The following is a 20,906-nucleotide window of genomic DNA, read 5'->3' on the forward strand; positions in this document are numbered from 1 at the left end:
ACTCAGCCTGCATTGTGAATTAGTTTATGCTGGATGGGAGGGACCTTTGGAAGTACAAACGTTTTCTTAAAAAGATAGTGACAGCTTTGAAATATGGGCATGTTGCTACCAGCCTGTGATCCTTGTCAGTGCTGCTGTCAGCAGCAGCGATGTGACCTGCTACAGGACAGGTCACTGTATACTGGCAGCCTGCAAGAGAGCAGGCACTATTCTCCCCTGGTTTTTGACTGTTACTTCAAGCATTTGCTCAAGGATGAAACTGTTAGGTGCAGTAGCAGGAAATAAGCAGCAGACAGCTTGGAAACAATTCGATCTCGATTGTGTCCCGATTAGTGAAAACAGGGAGTGGCTTTCTCTCAGCTGCAGTGGATTTTTTGATTTAGCTGGTAACATCAGCTGGTTTTTAATCCCATCTGATTCCTGGTAACCCACAGCCAGATGCGGCTGCTGGAGCCGATTTAGTAGTTTGTTTTCACGCAGAAGGGAACGCTGCTGTAACTGAAGGTTTACCTGCCTGGTGGGGCAGACTTCAATTGTAGCAAAGAAACGGGGCTGGGTGGATTCAAGTGGCCGGTAGCAACTCTACTGCACCAACGCATCCACCCAATGCATGGCAGGACCGCCCCCCCCCGTGTCTCTAGGAAACGTAACAACAGCGGCAAGCCCGTTCCGTGCCTCGTAACGGCCAGCAGCGAGCACTCCTTGCACCACCGCTTTTCCGGGCCGAGGCTGCCGCAGCCGGGGGCTGTGGAGCGCCCCTGCTCGCGGGCGGGTGCCCCAGCGCTGCCCTGCACCATGTTCCTCCCCGCCTCCTGCCCTCCGCGCATGCGCACGGTGCGCCACCGCCGTGGCCTGACCCCGCGGCGCTCAGAGCAGCACAGGGAGCAGCCTGCCTTCGGAAAGCTTTACTGACCGCGGGGCGCGGCCGCGCCGTACAGAAGAGCACGGACGGACACACGGACAGGGACACAAAGAAGGCGGCCGCCCGGGTCAGGGAGCGAGCTGGTCCAGCGGCTCCTCCCGCCGGTTGGCCAAGTGCGACTGAATGATCTCGGCAAACAGGCTCCGCTGCAGCAGCGTGTAGGCCAGGGGCAGCAGCTGACCCACCGTCTTGTGGAAGTACTGCGGGAGAGAGGGAAAACAAGAGCGGCCGGCGGTCAGTGGCTCTGCCCTCGCAGCCACAGGCACTGAGCCTCCAGGCTGGGCCTGGGGCAAGCTGCACTCTTCAGCTGCAAAGCCAATACTCAGAGCACATACACATGCTACATCAGCAACCACCACAGAAAGGTCAAGCTGGGTTACCTCAACTGCTGCAAGGGAGAGAGAGATGGACATACATTTTCAGCAGCACACAAGATGACAACAAGCATTAAGGCCCACAGCTGCCCAGCCTCTGACTAAAGCCCCACATCCTGTCACACTCCACAGCTCAAGGGGATGAGGATGGTACATACAGGAGCCATTTAAGTGCTTCCAGTGAACAAGAGTGTTTAAAATTTGTGATAGTTACTGTACTTGTAACCATTATTATCTCCCATTTGAGGGGGAAGAGGTTCTTTCCCATGTCTTCCACTGCAGCTACAGTGTGGGTGTTCCTTCTGGCTCTGTAAGCAAGGGAACAGCCAGAACCAGTAAGCTCAAAGTATCTACAGACAGGCCAAACCACTGTTGCAAGCTGTGTGTGAAGTCACTGCTTTTTCTTTGTTTACTAAACTAGAAAATGAAGGAAGGTTTCTCTTTTTAGAAAAGTTACTAAATTACAGCTTTTTGTTTCAAACCGCTGCCTAAAATACATCTTAGGATATGTCACAGCACTGTGAAGACTTAATTTATCATGGCAGGAGTTGGTCACTGCTTAATCTCATGTGCCGAGAAGCACAAAGCATCAAAGACAGGGGTTTGTCTTCATCTACTCAGCCAGCTGAAATAACTGTTGTCTTCACTGCCCCTTCAGATGTACAAAGGAATTAAGCAGCAGAAGCAGCAAATTGCTGAAGGGTCTAAAATAAGTAGGGTATCAGAGGAAAACAAAACACATTCTTGAATGCTGCAGGGCAAGAAGCCTAAGAAACACATCAGTAATTTAACTGTGTGGAAAGATCAGAGAATTTTCCTTTGTTTCAGTGGCTAAGTATTTTAACTGGTGTTTAGGACAGCTTTTTTTTGGGCCTACATTTAGTACTTCGAGGTTTTCACCTTTCCACATGATACTTTGGAGCAGCCCTTAGCCAATGATGTTTTTATTAAAAGCAGCTCTTCTTCACAGGTTTTTCTATGACCAGCCATTCTTCCACACTGATGCTGAAGCTTCTTTGTACATTATTTCCTAGCTACGGATTTATTACAGGCATGACCCTTTTCATTAGGGCAGTGGCTAATCACACACAAAAAGTGTTAAGTGTAATTTCTACATGTGACTAAGTGCTGGTAAATCCATCAGCGTATTTATGACATTTGTTGCCAACAGAGCCAGAACAAGACACACACTGGGAGGTCTCTTACACAGCCATATACAACTCTCCCTGGAGCCAAGCAGCTGGCTGAGGTTCAGATTCATCCAGCTGGGGTTACTACACACATCAGTCTGTTTCCTGACCTAGCTGAATATAGCACTCGTGCCTACACAAGCAGCTGGGGACAGGAGGCTACAGTTAGTCAATGTCTCTGGGTCAAACATTCTGCACTTGTAGGACTCAAATGAGAACTCATTGTCTTACATCAAATCACAACAATTAAATGCTGTTTAAATGCTTGTGAATTGCAAGATTGTGCTTTCATACAAGCAATTTTAAATTTAACATGGTATGATCTCCTAAGTGTGACTTTTTAAACAGTCTTCACAAATCAAGAGTATTCTTGTAGACTTCCATGATTCTTGGGGACAATCATGCAATAGAGTTGGGAATCAAGATCTACAACACAAAACAACTCCCAGTCCATGCACAAACCACCAGGTAATTTTGTCACATAGGATTGCTGTGGTACTCACATGTGATCCATAGCAGAACAGGTCTATACCCAGTTCATAGCCCATCCCATAGTCACATTCATCATTAGCAAACTGAACAAAGGTCAGCATTTCCTGAATGGGTGCAAAGGCCTTCAGCCTCTCTTCATCGCTAGAAGCGTCAACAATGGCCTTACAAATTCTCCTCAGATTAGCTGCAAAACACAAAAGCAGAAATATTTAGATGTTTAGAGAGAGAAATTTAATGTTGCACAGAGGTATTTTGTGGGAAAAACATACCTGTGTGTCATACTTACATGACATCCAATTCGGCACACCCTGAGTTGCTGGTAAAAGGGCTTTCCCCCCCTTTCCTTCGCTGCTCATTCTTGCCCTATGCCCACCCGTCCCAGTTTCCCATAACAGAGACAAGCTTTTGTGTGGTGAACTTGTGTGAAGGAACTGATTCCGGTTAGAACACTGGGAGGAGAGGATGAGAAACACATCCACAAATCCCTGTTTTTTGGATCTACTTCCTGCATGGCTGTGCCAACACAAAAGAGAAAGGCATCTAAACTACTCCTTCAGGAATTATTATTTTAGATTTAGCATGGTTCGTTGATTGCCGTCTGAGTCATTTAAAAACAAACAAAAAAAATCATACCTGAACTCAAAGCATTAAGACTTCTGCTTTTTATTCCAATCACTCATATTCTTTCCAGGAGGAAATATGAATGCAGTTTTGTTTTTTCATAGTAGCTTTATGACTGAGGCTTGTTCAGTAAAGCAAAGAATAGAGTAACCAAGATATTTACCATTTGTTTCAGGAAGTTCTCTGTATCCAACATCATTTTTGTCTACAGGAACAACTAGGCCTGCTCCGTGAAATGCTTTGGTCACCACCTAAAGAGACAGGAAATGGGATACAGTGCTCTAAGTTAAAAATGTGACATAAAACTTCTCACCTTACTAAACAGCATTAACACCTGACTGCTGGTGGTCAAACCTAAACACAGTGTCCAGTCTTCACGACATGAAGTTAATTTTATGTCCTGGAATTCTTTAATTTGCATGGAAGTTACTTTTGAGTACTGAAGTTTAAAAGAACTGCAAACTCCATTTCAGTCACATCCTGAAATCTAGAAATCCTTGTAGTCACCTGTGTAGTACCATACTATCGTTATTTAGTCACTTCCTACTATAATTATTTCTGACAAGTATGTAAAAACCTCTGTTATCCATATCATCCTTAATGGTTCTGCTTCCAACAGATCCAACCCAACTGTTTACAAGAATATTCACTTCAAAGCAGTTTTCTCCATGCTCCCCCTTTGTTATAGTTTTCTTTTATTATATCCCTGGCTTTTGTTTTAATGGGAATGCCAAGCTATGGTTTACAAGAATAAAGTGTTCCGATTTAATCCTATTATTTGCAACACTTGTATTGATCTCCCCTTTCTCAAAGTTTGAAAGCGCTGATTAGCCCTGGAAATTCCTAAACAAAGCATCCCTATTGACTAGAAGGAATTGAATAAAGAAGTAAATAAAAGAAACAAGCAAGTAAATTAAGAAGTGTAACAGAACTTAATTCTCTCCAGTGGATGAGGAAAGTCATACTTTCTTATCTCTCTGTTTCATCTTCACTGTTTTTTGTTCCAGAGAATAACCCAGCTCTTTTGCTGTTCTTGTTAGTTTTTCATCTATGTCTTTCAAAATAGCAGTTTTCTTTTTATCAGTCACTTCCTTAAGTTTCTTTGACAAAAATAATCTGCAAACAGAAGAAACACATCTTAAAAGAGCTTAACAGAAAACAAACATATAGCCTTCTAATCACTAAACCTCCAAATCTTATAATGAAGATCGGCAGTCATGGGTTTATTTATACACACGGACTTGGGAATGCAAGCCTCTTAAAAACAAGTTTGTCACAGATGGTACTTTGGCATTTCCCACCTTTTTTGCATTACAATACAGTTCATGCAATCTGCAGGTGCTGAAGATTCTCCTGAAGTCAGTGGCTGTTCATCTTACTATCTTAAGAACTCAATTTGCTGCTTCAGTTTTGTCATCCAAGTCACACACACAAATACATATTTAATGAGGTTCACCAATGGTGCTTTCAAAACAAATGTCCTCATTTAACTCTGCTGTACCCACGGGTTCTTCTGCAGAAGCTATTCTTCAGTTACTGACACATCTGTCCTTAGCTTTCCATTTTTTTTACTGACAGTTGATGAAATCTCGTTTACATTCATGATGCAGGACCACTTAAACCTTCATGAATCATACTGAATTACATGCCCACATAAATGTTACCCTGCCCCAGGTCAGAAATGGTACTTCTTGTAGCTACTCATTATATATGAAAATTACATATTTTTATGTAGGCAAGAACAACAGCTACAAGATACTCATTTAGTACAATAGCCAGGTTTCCTTCACCACTGTTTGAGATGCTCTTTCTACTTACAAAATATTTGAACACACCTGGTGGGCAATTTTTTTTCCTATAGAGCATATCCTTGCCAATATATGTAAAGAATGAGATAATGAACGTATTTGTAAAAACAAGTTATAGAAGCCTATTAATGCTTTTGAGAGTATCTTAGGACTTGCCAGCATGAGCAGAAGAGTGAGGATTTCTTGAGAAAGATATATAATAGGTTAGCTGCATTATTCTTGTGTCCCAATTAATAGTTTCTCTTTCACTCTACCCTTTAAAAAAAAACAAACAAAAAACCTTACTTGACTGCAGCAAAGACATTATCACCAACTTGTGAAATCACACAGCTCTTCTTAGCTTCATTTGCACCAACCCACACTGGAAGCTCATCTGGAACATCCCTATTTATGAAAAAAACCCACACAAATAGTCAAGTTGTGTCCACTTCTCATATTTCGAAGTGGGATTAATTTGTCTCCTCACCATGCTGCCGTCTCATTCAGAAACCTAACATCAAACACCCTTAGATCTAAAGCCCTAAAGCCTTACAGCATGGCTTTGAAAGGAACTTGTATCAATATTTGCAGAGAGAACACACATTCCCCTTATATTATAAGGTTTGACTTTTACTTCCTAGGTATCATGGCAAGAGTTAAAGGTTAATGAGGGTTAGGGGCTAGTTCAATAAATATTTAAATCTAGTCTTCAACTCCAGTATCTGTGATCCTTTTTACTACATGATACCAACCCATGTGTTAATATCCTACAGGAGAGAGAAATTGTTTGGTCATAGTGCAAAACCCTAAAATCTTGTCTTGTGGAAAAAAAAAAAAGAGGAAAAAAAGCTAGACCTAAAAACACCAGCAAGAGCATATATAAATACCTGAAATATCCCATGTGATACTGTGTTTTGCTATCCGCAACAAGTATAGTCTGGAATTCTGGGGGATCATAGAAGAATCTCCAATGAAGATTGAAGTCCAGATTTGCTGATTTTGCCTTTTTGTGTTTTCCAGCAAGAATATCATATGGCCCAACTAGCCTAAGTCCAACACTTGACACAAGTGCATCTGAAAAGCAAAGCATGAAGTGGTTCACTTTCTGGTGGGTGCATACCTAAACCGAAGGCCTATGTCACCAAGGTATCAAAACCTTCCAGAAATCTGAAAAAACATTCTGTTTTGCAGACAAGGAAAGCTGAGACATGCTTCTACTTAGATTAAGAGTTCAGTTGTTACACTCCTCAGAAGTAGTGTTTAATGGCTCAGTGTCCAGATAGAGATCAGTGACAAATGGTGTCCCTCAGGGGTCTGTAGATACTTAATATCTCATCAATGACAGAAACAGTGGGACTGAGTGCACCTTCAGCAAGTTTGCTGAAAACACCAAGCTGTGTGGTGCAGTGGACATGCTGGAGAGCAGGGATGTCATGCAGAGAGACCTGGACAAACTCAAGAAGTGGGCCCATGTGAACCTCATCAGGCTCAAGAAGGACAAGTGCAAGGTCTTGAGCTGGGTCAGGGCAACCCCCAGTAACAATTACAGGCTGGGGTGAAAGGGACAGGGCAGCCCTGAGGAGAAAGACTTGGGGGTGATGGTTGACAAAAAGCTCAACATGAACTGATGTGTGTGCTCACAGGCCAGAAAGCCAACTGTGTGCTGGGCTGCAGCAAAAGGAGCGTGACCAGCAGGTCGAGGGAGGCGATTCTGCCCCTCTACTCTGCTGTCATGAGACCCCACCTGAAGCACTGTGTACAGTTCTTGGGCCCCCAAACACAAGTGTAAGGTGGAGTGGCTCAAGTGAGTCCAGAGGAGGCCACAAGAATGCTCAGAGGGCTGGAGGACCTCTCCTATGAGGACAGGCTGCAAGAGTTGGGCTTTTCCAGATTGCAGAAGAGAAGGCTCTGGGGAGACCTTAGAGCAGCCTGCTAGTACTTAAAGGAGGCCTACAAGAAATCTGGAGAGGGACTTTTTACAAGTGCATATGGTGACAGGACAAGTGGGAATGTTTTTAACCTGAAAGAGGGGAGATACACATTAGACATTAGGAGTTCTTTGCTGTAAGAGTGGTGGGACACTAGAACATGTGGTTGCCCCATCCCTGGCAGTGTTCAAGGCCAGGCTGGATGCAGCTTGGAGCAACCTGGTCAAGTGGAAGGTGTCTCTGCCCATGGCAGGGGGTTGGAACTAGATGATCTTTAAGGTCCCTTCCAAGCCAAACCAGTCTGTGATTCTGTGATTAGAAAGCATCTGAGCACCTCCAGCTGGCCTGTCTTCAGACTGGTTTTGAGAATGAGAGTCAGAAAATGAAAAAAAAATATTTCAAAACCCACCACTTGGTTTCTCAGGATCTAGTTCCTCACAAAACCTCCAAAACTGGTAGAAATCTTCAGGCAGCGTAAGCCGGTAACATGTTTCTGCTTCTTGATGAAGACTGTCAGCGGTATCTGCCTGATTTGACCTTCTCTTCTTGATATCTCCATTTTTTTCACACTGCGGTTTAAAAATCAACAAACCCAAAGTTATTTAGTTGCTTTCTGTCAGTTCTACCACAGGATTTTACAAAGCTTCTGTATTAAAAAAGGAACAATGATTAAGAGCATTAAGTCACACTTGTTACTTAAAACCATTTATGTACTGATTAGAACATCTGTTTTGGACAGATTCCCTCAAAAGTGCATTATCTGGAAACATGCACTAAACACTGCCAACTGCTACTTTGATATTAATGGGCCAGTATAATCAACAGAAGCACTTTTATTAGTGATTCGGGGAAATCTCCAGGAACTCGCCAACAAAGTTTTAAGTTGACAAGCAGGTTTTTATTGGGACGCCGGGAGACATGGGGGATAGTTCCTCCAAGTGTGTCTCTTCCAAGCATCAACCAGGCTGTGATTATATTGTCCTTAAACATACATATTCATGAAATTACATACATTACATCATACTTTTAGAGAAGCCCTCCTGCATGCACACTAAAATGCGGCAGTAGGCTTTGGGACCCCTGGTTGTTATTTCTTCATCACTTCGTTTTAGGATCGCTGTCATATCAGTCATAGCAGTAATCACCAGGCGGTTCTGCCAAAGCTTATTTTAGTAATTTCCTTTTCTCTATAGTTGCTAACAAAGCCTAACGTCCTTGAAGTTACTTATTTACAACCCTATTCTTCAGTCAGCCCCATTCTTCAGTTAGTTATTCAAGCAAAGGCCTAAGCAATACCAAAGTTTCATCTAAGTTCTACATGACTTTGAAAGGACCGTTTCCAATCACACGGCAACTTGCATCCAATAAACCCACGTGTTTTACAGAGAGCTGGAAGTAGGGATACTGTTCTGGCACATCTGGTTAAATGACACTACAAAAATATTCCAAGTCTGCACTATCTGGACTACTCAATTCAGCATCTAATCTACAGCATAGCCTCTTAAAAGTAATTGTAGGTTTAACTTGTTTTAAAACAAGTGATGTAACATGAACATGCTAGGAAATGATCCATCCAGGCACACACACCAGTGGTAACCTCAACTACTCATCCCATGTAAGGCTCCAAGAACTGGTAGTACTCATTCTGCCCTTGGTTTAAAGAACATGATGAAGAAAAGCAAGGATTCTTTTCTCTTGCTAGGGCAGTACAATGAGGTACGTTTCACCTCCGAAGCAGGCTGCCATCAGATAGGTAACTACACCAGCAGCACCCGTTTCCTGCCGCGGTCACCCTGGACACTGAGGCTGTCGCTGTTTACAGCGCACCTGGGACGCCGCGGTGGGCGAGAAGCCCGGGTATAGAGGCGAGCCTCCCGCGTCGGAGAACGAAGGGCTCCGGGCCTTTCCGCAGACTACGGGGCTCACTAGAACGAGGGGCAAGGAGGCACAGGCCCGGCGCTCTCACAAAGCGCCCGGCCCCATGCAGGCCTTGGAGCAAGCCCCCAGCCCCGGGGTCACCTCCGGCTCGGCCTCCTCAGCAACCGCCCCGCCTCAAGCCACCCCCGCCCTGCGCCCTCCCGCTAACGGCCACCTGCTCTCCGGCCGGGCCCGCCGCGCCGCGCGGCCGCCGCTTCCCGCCACCTGTCATGCTCCCGCCGACCGCATAGCGCGCGCGCCCGCCCCGCCGCTTCCGAGGTCGTGTCCCGCGACTCCGCGCGTGCGCAGAGCGGTGAGGAGGGGGCGCACGCCCGGTCGGTGGCGCAGCGGGCCGTTAACGTCCGCGGCTGGGCTGTGGTGGGAACGGGTCGACGGTGAGGCACAGCGTTTCTCTGTGTCCCCGAGACACCTTGCTGCAAGGTGAATAAGCGCCGTTACAACGGCGGTGCGCAGCTCTGTATCTAGGCATCAGCGCCTGCACGGAGCTGCGAGCAAGAGGAAGAGGGTTAGTGGGGGGTACAGCGGTATCCCGTCGGCTGGTTAGCCCCGGGCCAGAGGAGGCACCACAGCGTCTGAGGGGGGAGTGAGGTGGGGAGAAAAGGAACGCGGTTAGCTCTCGATGGCGGACACGGCTATGGCGGGAGGTGTGTGATAGAGATAAGCCCTGGGACCTAGCAGCCGCGTGTCCTCAGTGCTAGGCTAGGTCACCTCAGGACTGCCCATAAACGCTTTCAAGACTGGATTATTATTTTTTTTTTTTTACCCTAATTACATAATACGTGCAGATTCCTGTAATACAAGTTAGGTTAGTATATTGGGGTGAGACACTGATAAAAAGTTAACCTGATCAGATGGAATTGTTCAGAACTAAAGATATACAAAAGAGGGGAAGCAATAGTAGTTTTCAGTACACAGGAAAAGGAGGGAGAGAAAAAAAAACAAACCAAAAACCAGGCCTCTCAGCCTGCACTTCAGCATTTGACAGCTGCCAGGAATATAAAAATGTCATCATGTAATTTCTGTTCCAGTGCGCAAATCGAGGCAGCAGTGTGTAACATGCAGCAAGAGGGACACATTCCTCAGTTTAGAAAAGCACATGATCATATTATGCAACATCCTTTCAATTTAAGTATACTGCTGAAGTGCTTTGCATAGGAAAAGGCCTAGAACACCAATAGCACAGGAGGCAGTGGGAAGCTGGTTATATATAAACCTTCATTTTTTTGTTTCATTAACTTGGATTGCAGTGGGTATGTTTAAAGAAGCATAAGCTACAGGAATTCTTTCTGGTATGCAATGTGTGTTCAGCAAAGATGTATATATGGCATAAATTTCAGTGGTTTTATCTTGCAGTCCATTAAAGCTGTAAATATTTGCAGAATAGACTATTAGCTTAGGTCTAGGAATAAGATATAGTGCCCTTGAAAACCACTGCTGACATTGAGAGTTATATGACCAACACAAAAGCTTGATAATTTTAAGGGCATCTATGACATGGTATAGAAACCATGGGTTGATACTGTGTGGATGCAGGACAACCAGTGACAAAATGGGCTCCTTCAGCTGGAAGGACTGTTATTTAAATCTACATATTAAACTGTTTGTTTACTGAAATCATGCGCACAAAGGAATATTAAGATTCAAATCCAAACCTTAAGGGATGGATTATGTTTCAGCACCTGAGGTTAAACAGAAATGAGGTACTAAAGCTCACTCAGAAACCCCACGCCTAATTTTCTTCCTGAAAAGCATGAGAAGTAGTGCCCTGAGGTTTCTTTGCGAAAATGTTTTCCAGTATTTGTCTCACTCCATGATTTCTAGTACCTTAACTGTACTAGAGGCTAGACAAAATGGGACCAGAAGGAATGACGTCTTCCTCAGCAGCTTGGTGAAAAGCTTTCTAGAACGAAGGCATACCTGCCCTAGCCTCATCACAATTATTACTACATGCCCAAGCTTAATTTACCCACATTCCAGCCTCATGCAGCAAATGGGTTCACCATTTGCAAATACAGCAAATGGACACCAAATGCACCAGTATTTCCCAGCTCAGTATTAAAGTTAAGAAGTTCCAAGTTCTGTCACCCGTTACTATTTCAGGATAAGCTTTTTCCCTATTGCAAGGTGAGGTTAATTCCATAATTAACCTATAGGTTTGCAGATGCTTATCATGCCCTTCTCTCAGGGGTTACTGAAAGAAACCGTTTGCACAATCATTAGAAATGACACGGGAAGGATAGCCCAAGCATGCCTTAACCCAGAGTCTCAAGTGTGTGTTCCTGCTACATTAGTCTTCTGCTACAAAACAAGTAAATGAAGTCAGCATGACAGCTTCTTCCTTTATTTTAGGTCAGTAAGAAAACAGAACATTTTTTTTGGTGGACGACTTTGAAAACTTCAACTTTTGTTTCTTAAAATATTTTGCGTTACACCTTTGAGAGACAAGTAATGGAAGCATGAAATAAGCTTGTAGTCGCCCCATTTTAGGAATGCTGATATCTCACAAGGCAAAGCTATGTTGGCAAAATGCAGGTGAACTAGAAGCATACTCATGTTGGTTTATTCTTAGTACCAGTGTCCAAGCTCAACAGCCAAACATGGAGTGCCTTTACAACTTCACGGAAGACAGCTCCTTTAAGTTTATTGATCAGTTGATTAGTGTTTTGTTTTTTTTTTGTGTGTGTTCTTTTCTCCACACAAGCTATTAGAGAGCCTGCAGTGTGGTGATACTCCAGGAGAGAAAGACACAAGATCTAGGAGGGGAAGATATTAAAACCTCTCCAACTGAGGAACTCAAGTTTCTCACACTTCCCAGGCAGGTACCCCAGCCACTAGATTATTGGTTAAGAGTAGCAGTGTTTTGCCATATTTAAGATAAAATGGGCTTTTAAAAATATTATATGTATGTGTATATACTGTAATTTATAATCCTTTCATAGGTATCTTCCAACCAGCTTTGCAATGAGTACTTTGAGAGAAATAGGTAATAAAATGGTCAGTTGCCTCATCCTATCCAGGCAGGCTTGAAATACGAGGCAGTTAGCTTGATTCCATTAAGATCATAATGGTGGTTATGTTCAGAAAACTAATTTTGCATGTTTGAGGTTAGATGTATCTAGTGCCAGGTAGCAGCTGATAAGATGTTTTCAGTTCAGCAATTTTGAGGTTAAGTACACAGGTTAGGTTTTAACCCTTTCATTTACTCTTAAGTCCATCCTCATCAGTTCACTGAAATTTGGAAACAGACTGTGGGGTGCCACTATACGAGTCCTTAGAAGAGAAACTAAGATTCTGAATGGTTATTCAGTGTGCTATATTATTTTTTTCCTCTGTGAAAAAGTAACTCCACCTGTGTGCATTTACCTCCAAATAATTTGTTCTCACTTTTCAAGTCCTAGATTTCAAAAGCATATGTAATTTGATATCGGTAGTCATACCATCATTCATTCTATTAACAACCAGTAAGGCTGTAACATGGAAGACTTTATGACAAAAGGTAAGCAACTGAAGCAGAGTTTACAATACAGTAGTTTAAAGCCTCCTTCCAACCAGTAAACATTGCCTCCTGTGTCTGTACCGTCAGCCTTCTGAATCAGGATAAAAGGAGATTCTCTCAAGAGATTAATCGGCCAAGTAGCTTTATCAAGCTTTAAAGCTGTCCATATGATTAGTCCTACTAAGAAAAATTACCTTTTTTCTTTTTAATTTACATCTTTATAGTAACAGATTTTATGAGAAACCACAGATCTGGAGTCTGTTGTCTTGAAACAAAGCTTTTCAGACCTGCTTTCTCAGCTGCTATGGTGGTTACATCTTGTGTACACATTTAATTTGCCCCTTGAGGTCACCAAAACCTTAGTGTGTCAGTTTCCAAGATTATGGCTTTATATCCAAAGTTACCAAAGTATGCCCCATACTATGACAAAGTCTCAGTTCTTAATTTCAGAGTTTTATAGCTATTAATTTTTGTGAAGAAAGCCTTCATGACTTAAAAGCCCAAGTGAAAGCTTTATTGGCTAGTAGATACCAAAGAGAAGGAAGAAAGACTTGCAAGGTTGTTGAAATTCAGTTTATGCTTCCTCACTGCCATTCACTGACTGTTGTGCTCATAGCCTTCCTCCAGAGTTGATTGTTTTCCTCCCACCCCTTACAAAGTTCAGATTTGTTTTTTTCACATGTGGAAAACCATCAGAAATAAAACTAAGCTATGCAATCCAGATATTCTGTGCTGAGAGATTCCAGAGACTTAGACATAAGGACAGATCTCTGCGAGACACAGTAAAGTCTACTTTGCATTAACAAGTATGATGGGGTGCAGTCGGTTCTATTTTTCCCTACCCTGCTGCATATGCAACTGAAAGGTAACTGTAAATATATAAATTCCTATTTTCTCTTCAACTAATTTTTGCCGAAGATCATGATGCTGCATTTTTCTTGCCGCAAGAGGGAGCCATTTAAATTCTTGTCGTTAAAAAGGCAGTTGAAGAACGAAGGCAAACCGAATAGTATCATAATACATGACTGTCCACATTGATGTCCTTTTATACCATTCAGTATAACCCCTTTAAAAGTAGACAGCTTGTTTCTGAACACCAGATAATTTAATCTTACTCTAAGTAATCCCAGCATGTGTAGCAAATGTGTTTTTGTATGTGTCAGCTGTTATGCTGGGTTGTACAGAATTCAGTTTGGCACAAATGCAGTGAAATGATGCTGTTTTAAAACAGTTTTTATACTGCACTTTAAGTGAAGATCTGAGTCTTAACGAGTTGCTTTAAAAAACTGCCAGCAGTCTTCTCAGGTTAAGCCTTAAATAATTCTCAAATCACACAAGGCTTCTGTTCCTTGGGTTATTAGCCTCTGTAGGGCAGTTCTGTGTTTTCAGGTTCAGAGGAGGACACATTCTCCCTTCCACCGAAATAAGGACGAGTGGAAGCTGTGGACACATGCAGTGTCAAAGACAAGATTTGCCTCCAGGAAGGCTGGGAGTGAGTAGTGCTGCAGCAGACCGCAAAGACACACAGTGCCTCTGCTGAGTCACCACCTCATTGCTGCCTGTGCTGACAGGTTGTCCTGGATCCCCGCCAGCTCCCCTTGCAGTTCTACAGGGTAGGCTATATACATCAGGATGGATGTAAGAAGAAAGTACAGTAGGAGGTGGTGGAGGAAAAGTAATGTCACTGGAAAAAAAAAGCTTATCAGGATACTGCAGGACATATTTCCTGAGGAATCCTGGAGGCTCCAGGTTGCTTTTACTGTGAATGTTTAAAACAGAATATGAGTGAAGATGCACAGTAGTCTTGCTGTGAAAGCACTTGTAGTTAGTTATGTGTATTACTATAGAGATTAATATTATTTTGGCATTAATTCAGTGAGCCTTGCAATAGCTGCTCTTGACAAGAATGCAAACTCACAGCTTGGTACTGCTGTAATCCAGCATTTTGAACCACTGTTTAGATCTGGCAGCTAGCAGTAGACTATTAATTTAAGGTGGCAATAGTACTTTACTGAAAGCCAAACTTAGTTCTTTCTGCTCCATTTTGATTATAGGGAAATCATCCTTCCCACATAAATTAGGGCTTGGAACACAGAATATCTGTGCTATTTTCCATTTAAATTACTTGTTAGTCCTGCAGTTGTACAGAACTGTGATTTATATAGGACCATTTGCTGTACCTACCAGTTACATTAGCCATAAGCCTGTAATACTGCAAGTTGCCTAGCTTACTTGGAAGCACAACTGTTTATGTTCAAAGGAGCAGTGAGGCACAGTTCAGCTGAATGTATTATCCCAGGAAGTTAGAGTCTTCCTGGAAGACTTTACTCCTCTAAGGGACTGCTAGTGTGAACACCTCTCCAAAAGTGTTTTCCCCCAACAAAAGCAGAACCTTTGAGTTAGTAGGTCTAATCCAGTTTTACTTCCGGTAGGATAGTTCTTTGAGTCAGGTAATCTAGGTACAAGATTAATTTTTCTAGTTATGTTTTTTTTTTTGTCATTTATGGGTATCATGCTTCTTTTAATCTGCCATTTTTAACCTTAAAACCTTCCCTGTATATGTACAAAATACAGCATACAGACAAGGCACATGAAAGCATGTACAGTCAAATGGGTGCCACTGGAGGCAATAAGCGGAAAAAACCCCAATTTGGTCCAATACAGAAAAATAAAAGCAGTGTAACAGCGAGGCTTTGTCCTAGCATATAGAACAATTCACATTCTGCTCTCACCAGATGTTAGGGTGACAGTCAGTACAAATAATGAAACAATATGCATTCACCCAGTGTTGACTGATGACATTAACATTTCATTTAGTATATATGCCTTGGTTTCCTCCCCCAACAGACAGTGGGGTGAGAGGGGTGGAAAACAGTGGCTCTGAGTCATGTCAGCTTAGGCTACAGTGAGTCAGTATGCAAGCAACTCAGTTTAATTCCTTCTCTCTTTTTTCCTCAGGGTCTAAAGTTGTGCAATTTGATCATACTCCTATTATCTGGTCTTTAGAAACAGAGACTTGCTGGCTATAACTGACTGACTGGCAAGACTCCTCTAGGAACAGGGTAAATCCATTTTTGTATTTTAACTTCCTGAGAGGAAGCAGTTTACATTCACAGGTAAACCATTCTCAAATAGTAACTTTTTTAGTCATTACTGCTGTGAGAGTCCCCAAATATGAGTATTTGGTACATGGTTTAGGGTGAAAAATCCAATTATATTTAGCAGCTTCCGTAAGAAACATATCTTTTTGCATTTTTCTGGACACCCCAGCAAGCGTGAAGTATTTAAAGGAACAAAAGCTGGGGTTAGCATACTTTAGTGCTGCGTCCAAGATTTATAACATTGACTTTGGACTTGTGCTCATATTTAAGGCTTTTCCCTCAGATCTACTTGGTTGTTTCCACTCCATATGGCTTCTTGTGCAACAGTACAGTAGGTTTCTGCTGTTGACTTCTAGCTAGTAACACAACCTGGTGTATTCTCACTGTGCCATTCTCAGCTAACAGCTTCAGTGCCTAGAGCTGTGTTGCATTAGCACAGTCTGTTCCCAAATAAGTTAGCTTTCTGTCTATAAGCATGACTAATTCTGCTGCAGCCCAGAGCTTGCTGCTGCTTTCACATCACAGCTGAATTTGCCCCTAATACAGTAACTGAATTACTAAAGACTCCGCTGGGAAGCTGCAAATGTAGCATGTCTAAAAGACCAGGACTTCACACCACAAGAGACTTAAATGCGTCTTCAGCTTCAAGAAGCAAGTATATTTCTTACTCATGTTTTAGTCAACATCAGTTCTCTAAGGCCCAAATTTTTTTGTACAGATTTGCAAAATATATGTAAGTAATTTACACAGCTCTAGTATCAACACTAACAAAACACCCCCCCAAAAAAAGAAAAAAAAACAACAAACCAAACTAAAACCAAAAAAGCAAACAAAAGGTTAACAGCCCCAAGAAATAATGAATGCTGCTTTCACAATAGGATTTTCTCTTTAGCATCATTAGTGTTTCCTGTTGTAAAATTAAGCTTAGTCTTTGCTGGTATGTACTACTTTCCACAAGCCACAAACACCCATTGCTCTTAGTTTCAGTATACTCATGAATATCCCTAATCACTGCATTTCGTCATCTACCTGTAGCAGTATGCCAGCTTTGCAAGCCACCAACTTTATTACCAGCGCAGTATAAACTTCTAAGTGTTGGTTTGTTTGGGGTGTTTTGTTTTGGTTTGTTTTTTTGTGTGTTTTGTGTGTGTTTTTTTTTTTTGTGGTGGATTTTTGTTTTGTTGTGGGGGTTTTTTAGGTTCTGGTGGGTTTTTTGGTTTGGTTTGGGTTTTCGTTTTGTTTTCCATAAAGTACTGGCAAAAAAATACACATGCTTTGCCTCTGTCCTGAAAGCTAATGTGCCACCCCTTACAGGGACTCCCAAGTTTAACAATTAGTATGAGCTAGCCAAGATGACCCTAGAAAAAATACCTCTGTGCCCCCCCAAATTCCAAAATAAGAAAAAGCATTTAAAAAAAGATCTCCAGTTAGCAAAAAAAAACAAATCAAACAACAACCCACCAAAAAAAAACCCTCACACCGCTACCAAAAATCACCAAATACTACCACACAAAAAGCCAAGATAAGAGTCTCATCAGGTATTGCATAGATACAACTCTCCACATCCAGAGAAATCAGTTTTCTAGTTCAAAGACCAGCAACTATCTTATGTTTATCATCAATTTCAACACTTGCAACAAACAGACTCTCCAACTTGCATCACTGAACTACAGGGCGGTGGTTCTCTCTTCACTCGTTTTGCTTCTTATTCTGTATTTACACTAAAAATACTACTTGATGGTTAGCATTTTCTATTTTTAAGATACTTTTAAAGCTTAAGAACACTAGTTACAAAATAATTTCAGTGAACAAGACATTTTTATGTTATATTTAGAGCCAGTTGCTACACTTTAGCCACATAACCCAGCTCTTACCATTCAGCTCCCTCACAGCCGAAATATTTTTTCATAGTTCATAAAGAAGTCCAACCAGCACTCCATCTCAACACAGCCCAGCTAGTACCACTACCAGTCAGCAGCTATTGCTTAGCAAAAAGATAAATACACCAGCTATTGTTAGACAAAGCTCTCAATTTTTCCACTGTTCTCAGAGCAAAACGGAATAAAACCTCTTAAAAATTAGACATCCCAGCAGATTAAAAACCCAAGCAACTCTAAATGAAAAAGCTTACCATTGTAAGAGAGAAAAAATCCAATGTGTACTGAAGCTTGTGACTCTGCGGTAAAAGCTGTGTGACTTCTTCTTAATAGGCTTGTGCTCTGATGTAGATATGCTCTTACTAAGGTGTCAGCATTGGCTGATGAGTTGCAGGGTCTCAGCTGTACCTGCTACCTGACCATTTAACACCTGCATTTCTGCTTCCAGTTTTCAGCAGGTATAACTGGGAAAAGTAGGTTTAAGGTTTTGAATTGTTCAGCAGGACGTAGCTTAAGGAATTTGTAGTGCCCCCCAAAATGTAGTATAACTTGACATAGTTGCTTTTTTCCTGCATAATTTCCATGTTTTCCCCTTACTTGTTTCTGTTTTTTTTTATTTACCCTATCTTTTTTTTTTTTTTGTTGTTGTTGCCTATTAGAAGTGATAAGTGTAGAATTTCCTCTGAAAAAGAAAGGGAGGAAGCTAGGTAGGGACCTCATCATAGAAAATGTGCTCATCGATCTGCAGTTGCCTCTCATTTATTTGTTTTTGTTACACTGCCAGGGCTAGCTTAAAGAATAGAAATACTTCTTATATTGGTTCTATCATTCAAATAATTCTGTGACACTAGAGGGAACTAATTAAGGAAAAGGATAGTACTGAAAAGCAGTAAATAGGGGATGGATGTTGCAAGTAGGACTTGTATGAACTCTTGCTGAACTACCACTTTTGCTATAATTAGACCATGGTCCATTGTTCTCTTATGTTGATGTGCTCTTACCAAGGTATCAGCATTGACTGATGGATTGCAGGGTCTCAGCTATAAAGAAATAAATCTTGCATATTGCAAATATATATTCCAAACCACACTTTTTAATGCAAACTGTTTAAAGTCTCGGTGTCTTTAGAGTGTTTGTCTACCCATTTTAGCACCTAAATACACCATGTAAGCAATATGCTCAGTTTCTATCATCGGTCATGTATAAAGCCCTCATGGTGTTGGTGCAGCCAACAGCATGGAATTTAAGCTGAAGCATCAAACATCCTAAAAGCAAATTCCCTTTTGCTAGAAAAGTTTGGGTCTTCGATACCTTCTGCAAGGTTCTAGGAACCTGAATTGTAGGTTCAATAGACTTTTCAGGATCAGACTTCTATAAGCAAACTCATCGCTCATCGTTATGGGTTTTGCAGCAGTTTGTAGTTCAGCAATATAATACACATGAATTTTAAAACAAAACCAAACTATAGTATATAGCAACATGAATGAAAAAGACCTTGTGTAGTAATTGACTCCATTGCTTGTCTTTATTTCATTCTCAAATGTAATTCTCACAGAGGTCAGCATTTTACAATTACAGTTTTTACAATTTTCCAAAAACTAAAACATGGTCATGGTCATTTTTCATTACTTTATCATCTCTGTGATATCTAAACAGATCAACATAGGGCTTAAGCATGGTGCCTCCTAACAGAATTCAAAATGCTAAAATTGTTTTCTGCTGGCTTCCTGTAGTATTTTACTGAAAGTCTTCCATGAACTTACTTCCCTGATCATCATCAAAACACTACTATGGTCGGACAAGGAAAGGATGTCCTCTGGAATGGTAAACTATATGGTGTAATTCATCCCTTAAACAAGTTACAGTCAGTGACTTAAGAAGTTGGCAAAATGTGACCTGCAGAAAGAATGCATAAAAGTGTTGTGAACATAGGATAGGGAGTTATTCAAAGCTTTGAGCAATTGCACAAGTTGAGGGACTTAGGTACACATAAGAAATGATTCCAAAGGTATTACTGCCACACCCAGAAATATTCAACCATGTGGATATTCCAGGGCCGATGTTCACATCCACGCAATGTCATAAGACATTCCAGAGAGATGCATTGACTAGTGAGTTAATTCCAGCATATTTTAAAATGCCATATGATATACCTTATTGTATGTGAGCATCATATTATGATCAGTAATTATTTTAATTGCCTAAGAAAGAATGTAGGCATCTGTACTTTAGGGTGTTGTAGCAAAACCTCTTGTTCTGATGTGTAGAGACTCCTGTGACTTTTAGCTGACCACCTAGCATTAAACCATTGAATGAAATAGTTTTTTTTGACATTTTTTGTCAAACAGTATGGTTATATATAATTGTGGAATAATATCTCAGAAACCCTGTAGAAAAGCACTTGCTGTGTATGTCTGGTTAAAGAATAGGTCAAGAGTATTTTTTGTCATTCAAAGAGAAGGACTTGTCCAGTGAGGCAGGTTTCCTAAGAAAAACCTGTAAATTAGTCTTCTTAATACTATACAGACTTTTTACTAGGATAGCAGCGTTTACTGTTAGGGGCCAAATTTGATGGAAGTACCAATTGGGCTAATAGCCAAGAATCCAAAGGAGAGTGATGGGGCTGAGAAGACTTCAGTGTCTTAATTGACTTACTAGTGACTTATTTCTTAAGTCAGAACTAAGGAGAACCTAGAGATTTAGACTTGCAGTTCAGATGGGAGTTGGAGGTAGAACAAAGTACCTGCTTGAAACTCATCTTTGTCATTAAAACTTTCAGAAGATACCTATTCTCTAGTCCCCACCTTGCCCTGATGGTCTCCTGACTGCTAAGAGGTTTCTGGTAGCTGGTGCAGCCCAGCACTGTTGTCTGCATAGTGATTCTTGAACAGCAGAATGTTCAAGATCTGTGGAATAGGCACGCTATGCGAAGCTTACCATTTACATAAATTTTCCTCTCAGTATTTCTTTTAATTTTGCCCAACAGAGCAGGCAGGGACTCCTGTACAAAGCAGGCTTCATGCTCAGCCAGTTATGTGAGAGGCATTACAAAATTATATAAAATTTGACCTGTAAACTTTGTAACAAGCTACCGTTTAACTTTGCCATTGTCTTCTCATGTCCGCCATTAATAAGTGAACTTTGCTTTGTGATATGACTAATATATTTTTTCTCCTCTTC

General features: G+C 41.6%; 1 protein-coding gene across 2 annotated transcripts; it reads right to left on the minus strand.

The window, feature by feature from the left end:
• Positions 1 to 890: 890 nt before the first annotated feature.
• LOC134162156 (histone PARylation factor 1) lies at positions 891 to 18,046 on the minus strand. 2 transcript variants are annotated; one of them, XM_062615815.1, is made up of 8 exons: positions 17,981 to 18,046; positions 7,724 to 7,883; positions 6,274 to 6,460; positions 5,693 to 5,791; positions 4,565 to 4,715; positions 3,763 to 3,850; positions 2,990 to 3,162; positions 891 to 1,122 (listed from the first exon to the last, which is right to left on the minus strand). In XM_062615815.1, exons 1-8 carry the CDS (start codon positions 17,981 to 17,983, stop codon positions 991 to 993), a joined length of 993 nt encoding a protein of 330 aa, XP_062471799.1. In that variant the 5' UTR covers positions 17,984 to 18,046; the 3' UTR covers positions 891 to 990. The 2 variants fall into 2 exon arrangements, with proteins under 2 accessions (XP_062471799.1, XP_062471728.1); XM_062615744.1 differs by lacking the exon at positions 17,981 to 18,046 and adding an exon at positions 9,407 to 9,535.
• Between the last annotated feature and the right edge of the window lie 2,860 nt (positions 18,047 to 20,906).

This window comes from Pezoporus occidentalis, unplaced genomic scaffold (assembly GCF_034315485.1).
Source record: "Pezoporus occidentalis ecotype Australia unplaced genomic scaffold, CSIRO_AGI_Poc_V1 ctg1, whole genome shotgun sequence".
Lineage (NCBI taxonomy): Eukaryota > Metazoa > Chordata > Aves > Psittaciformes > Psittacidae > Pezoporus > Pezoporus occidentalis.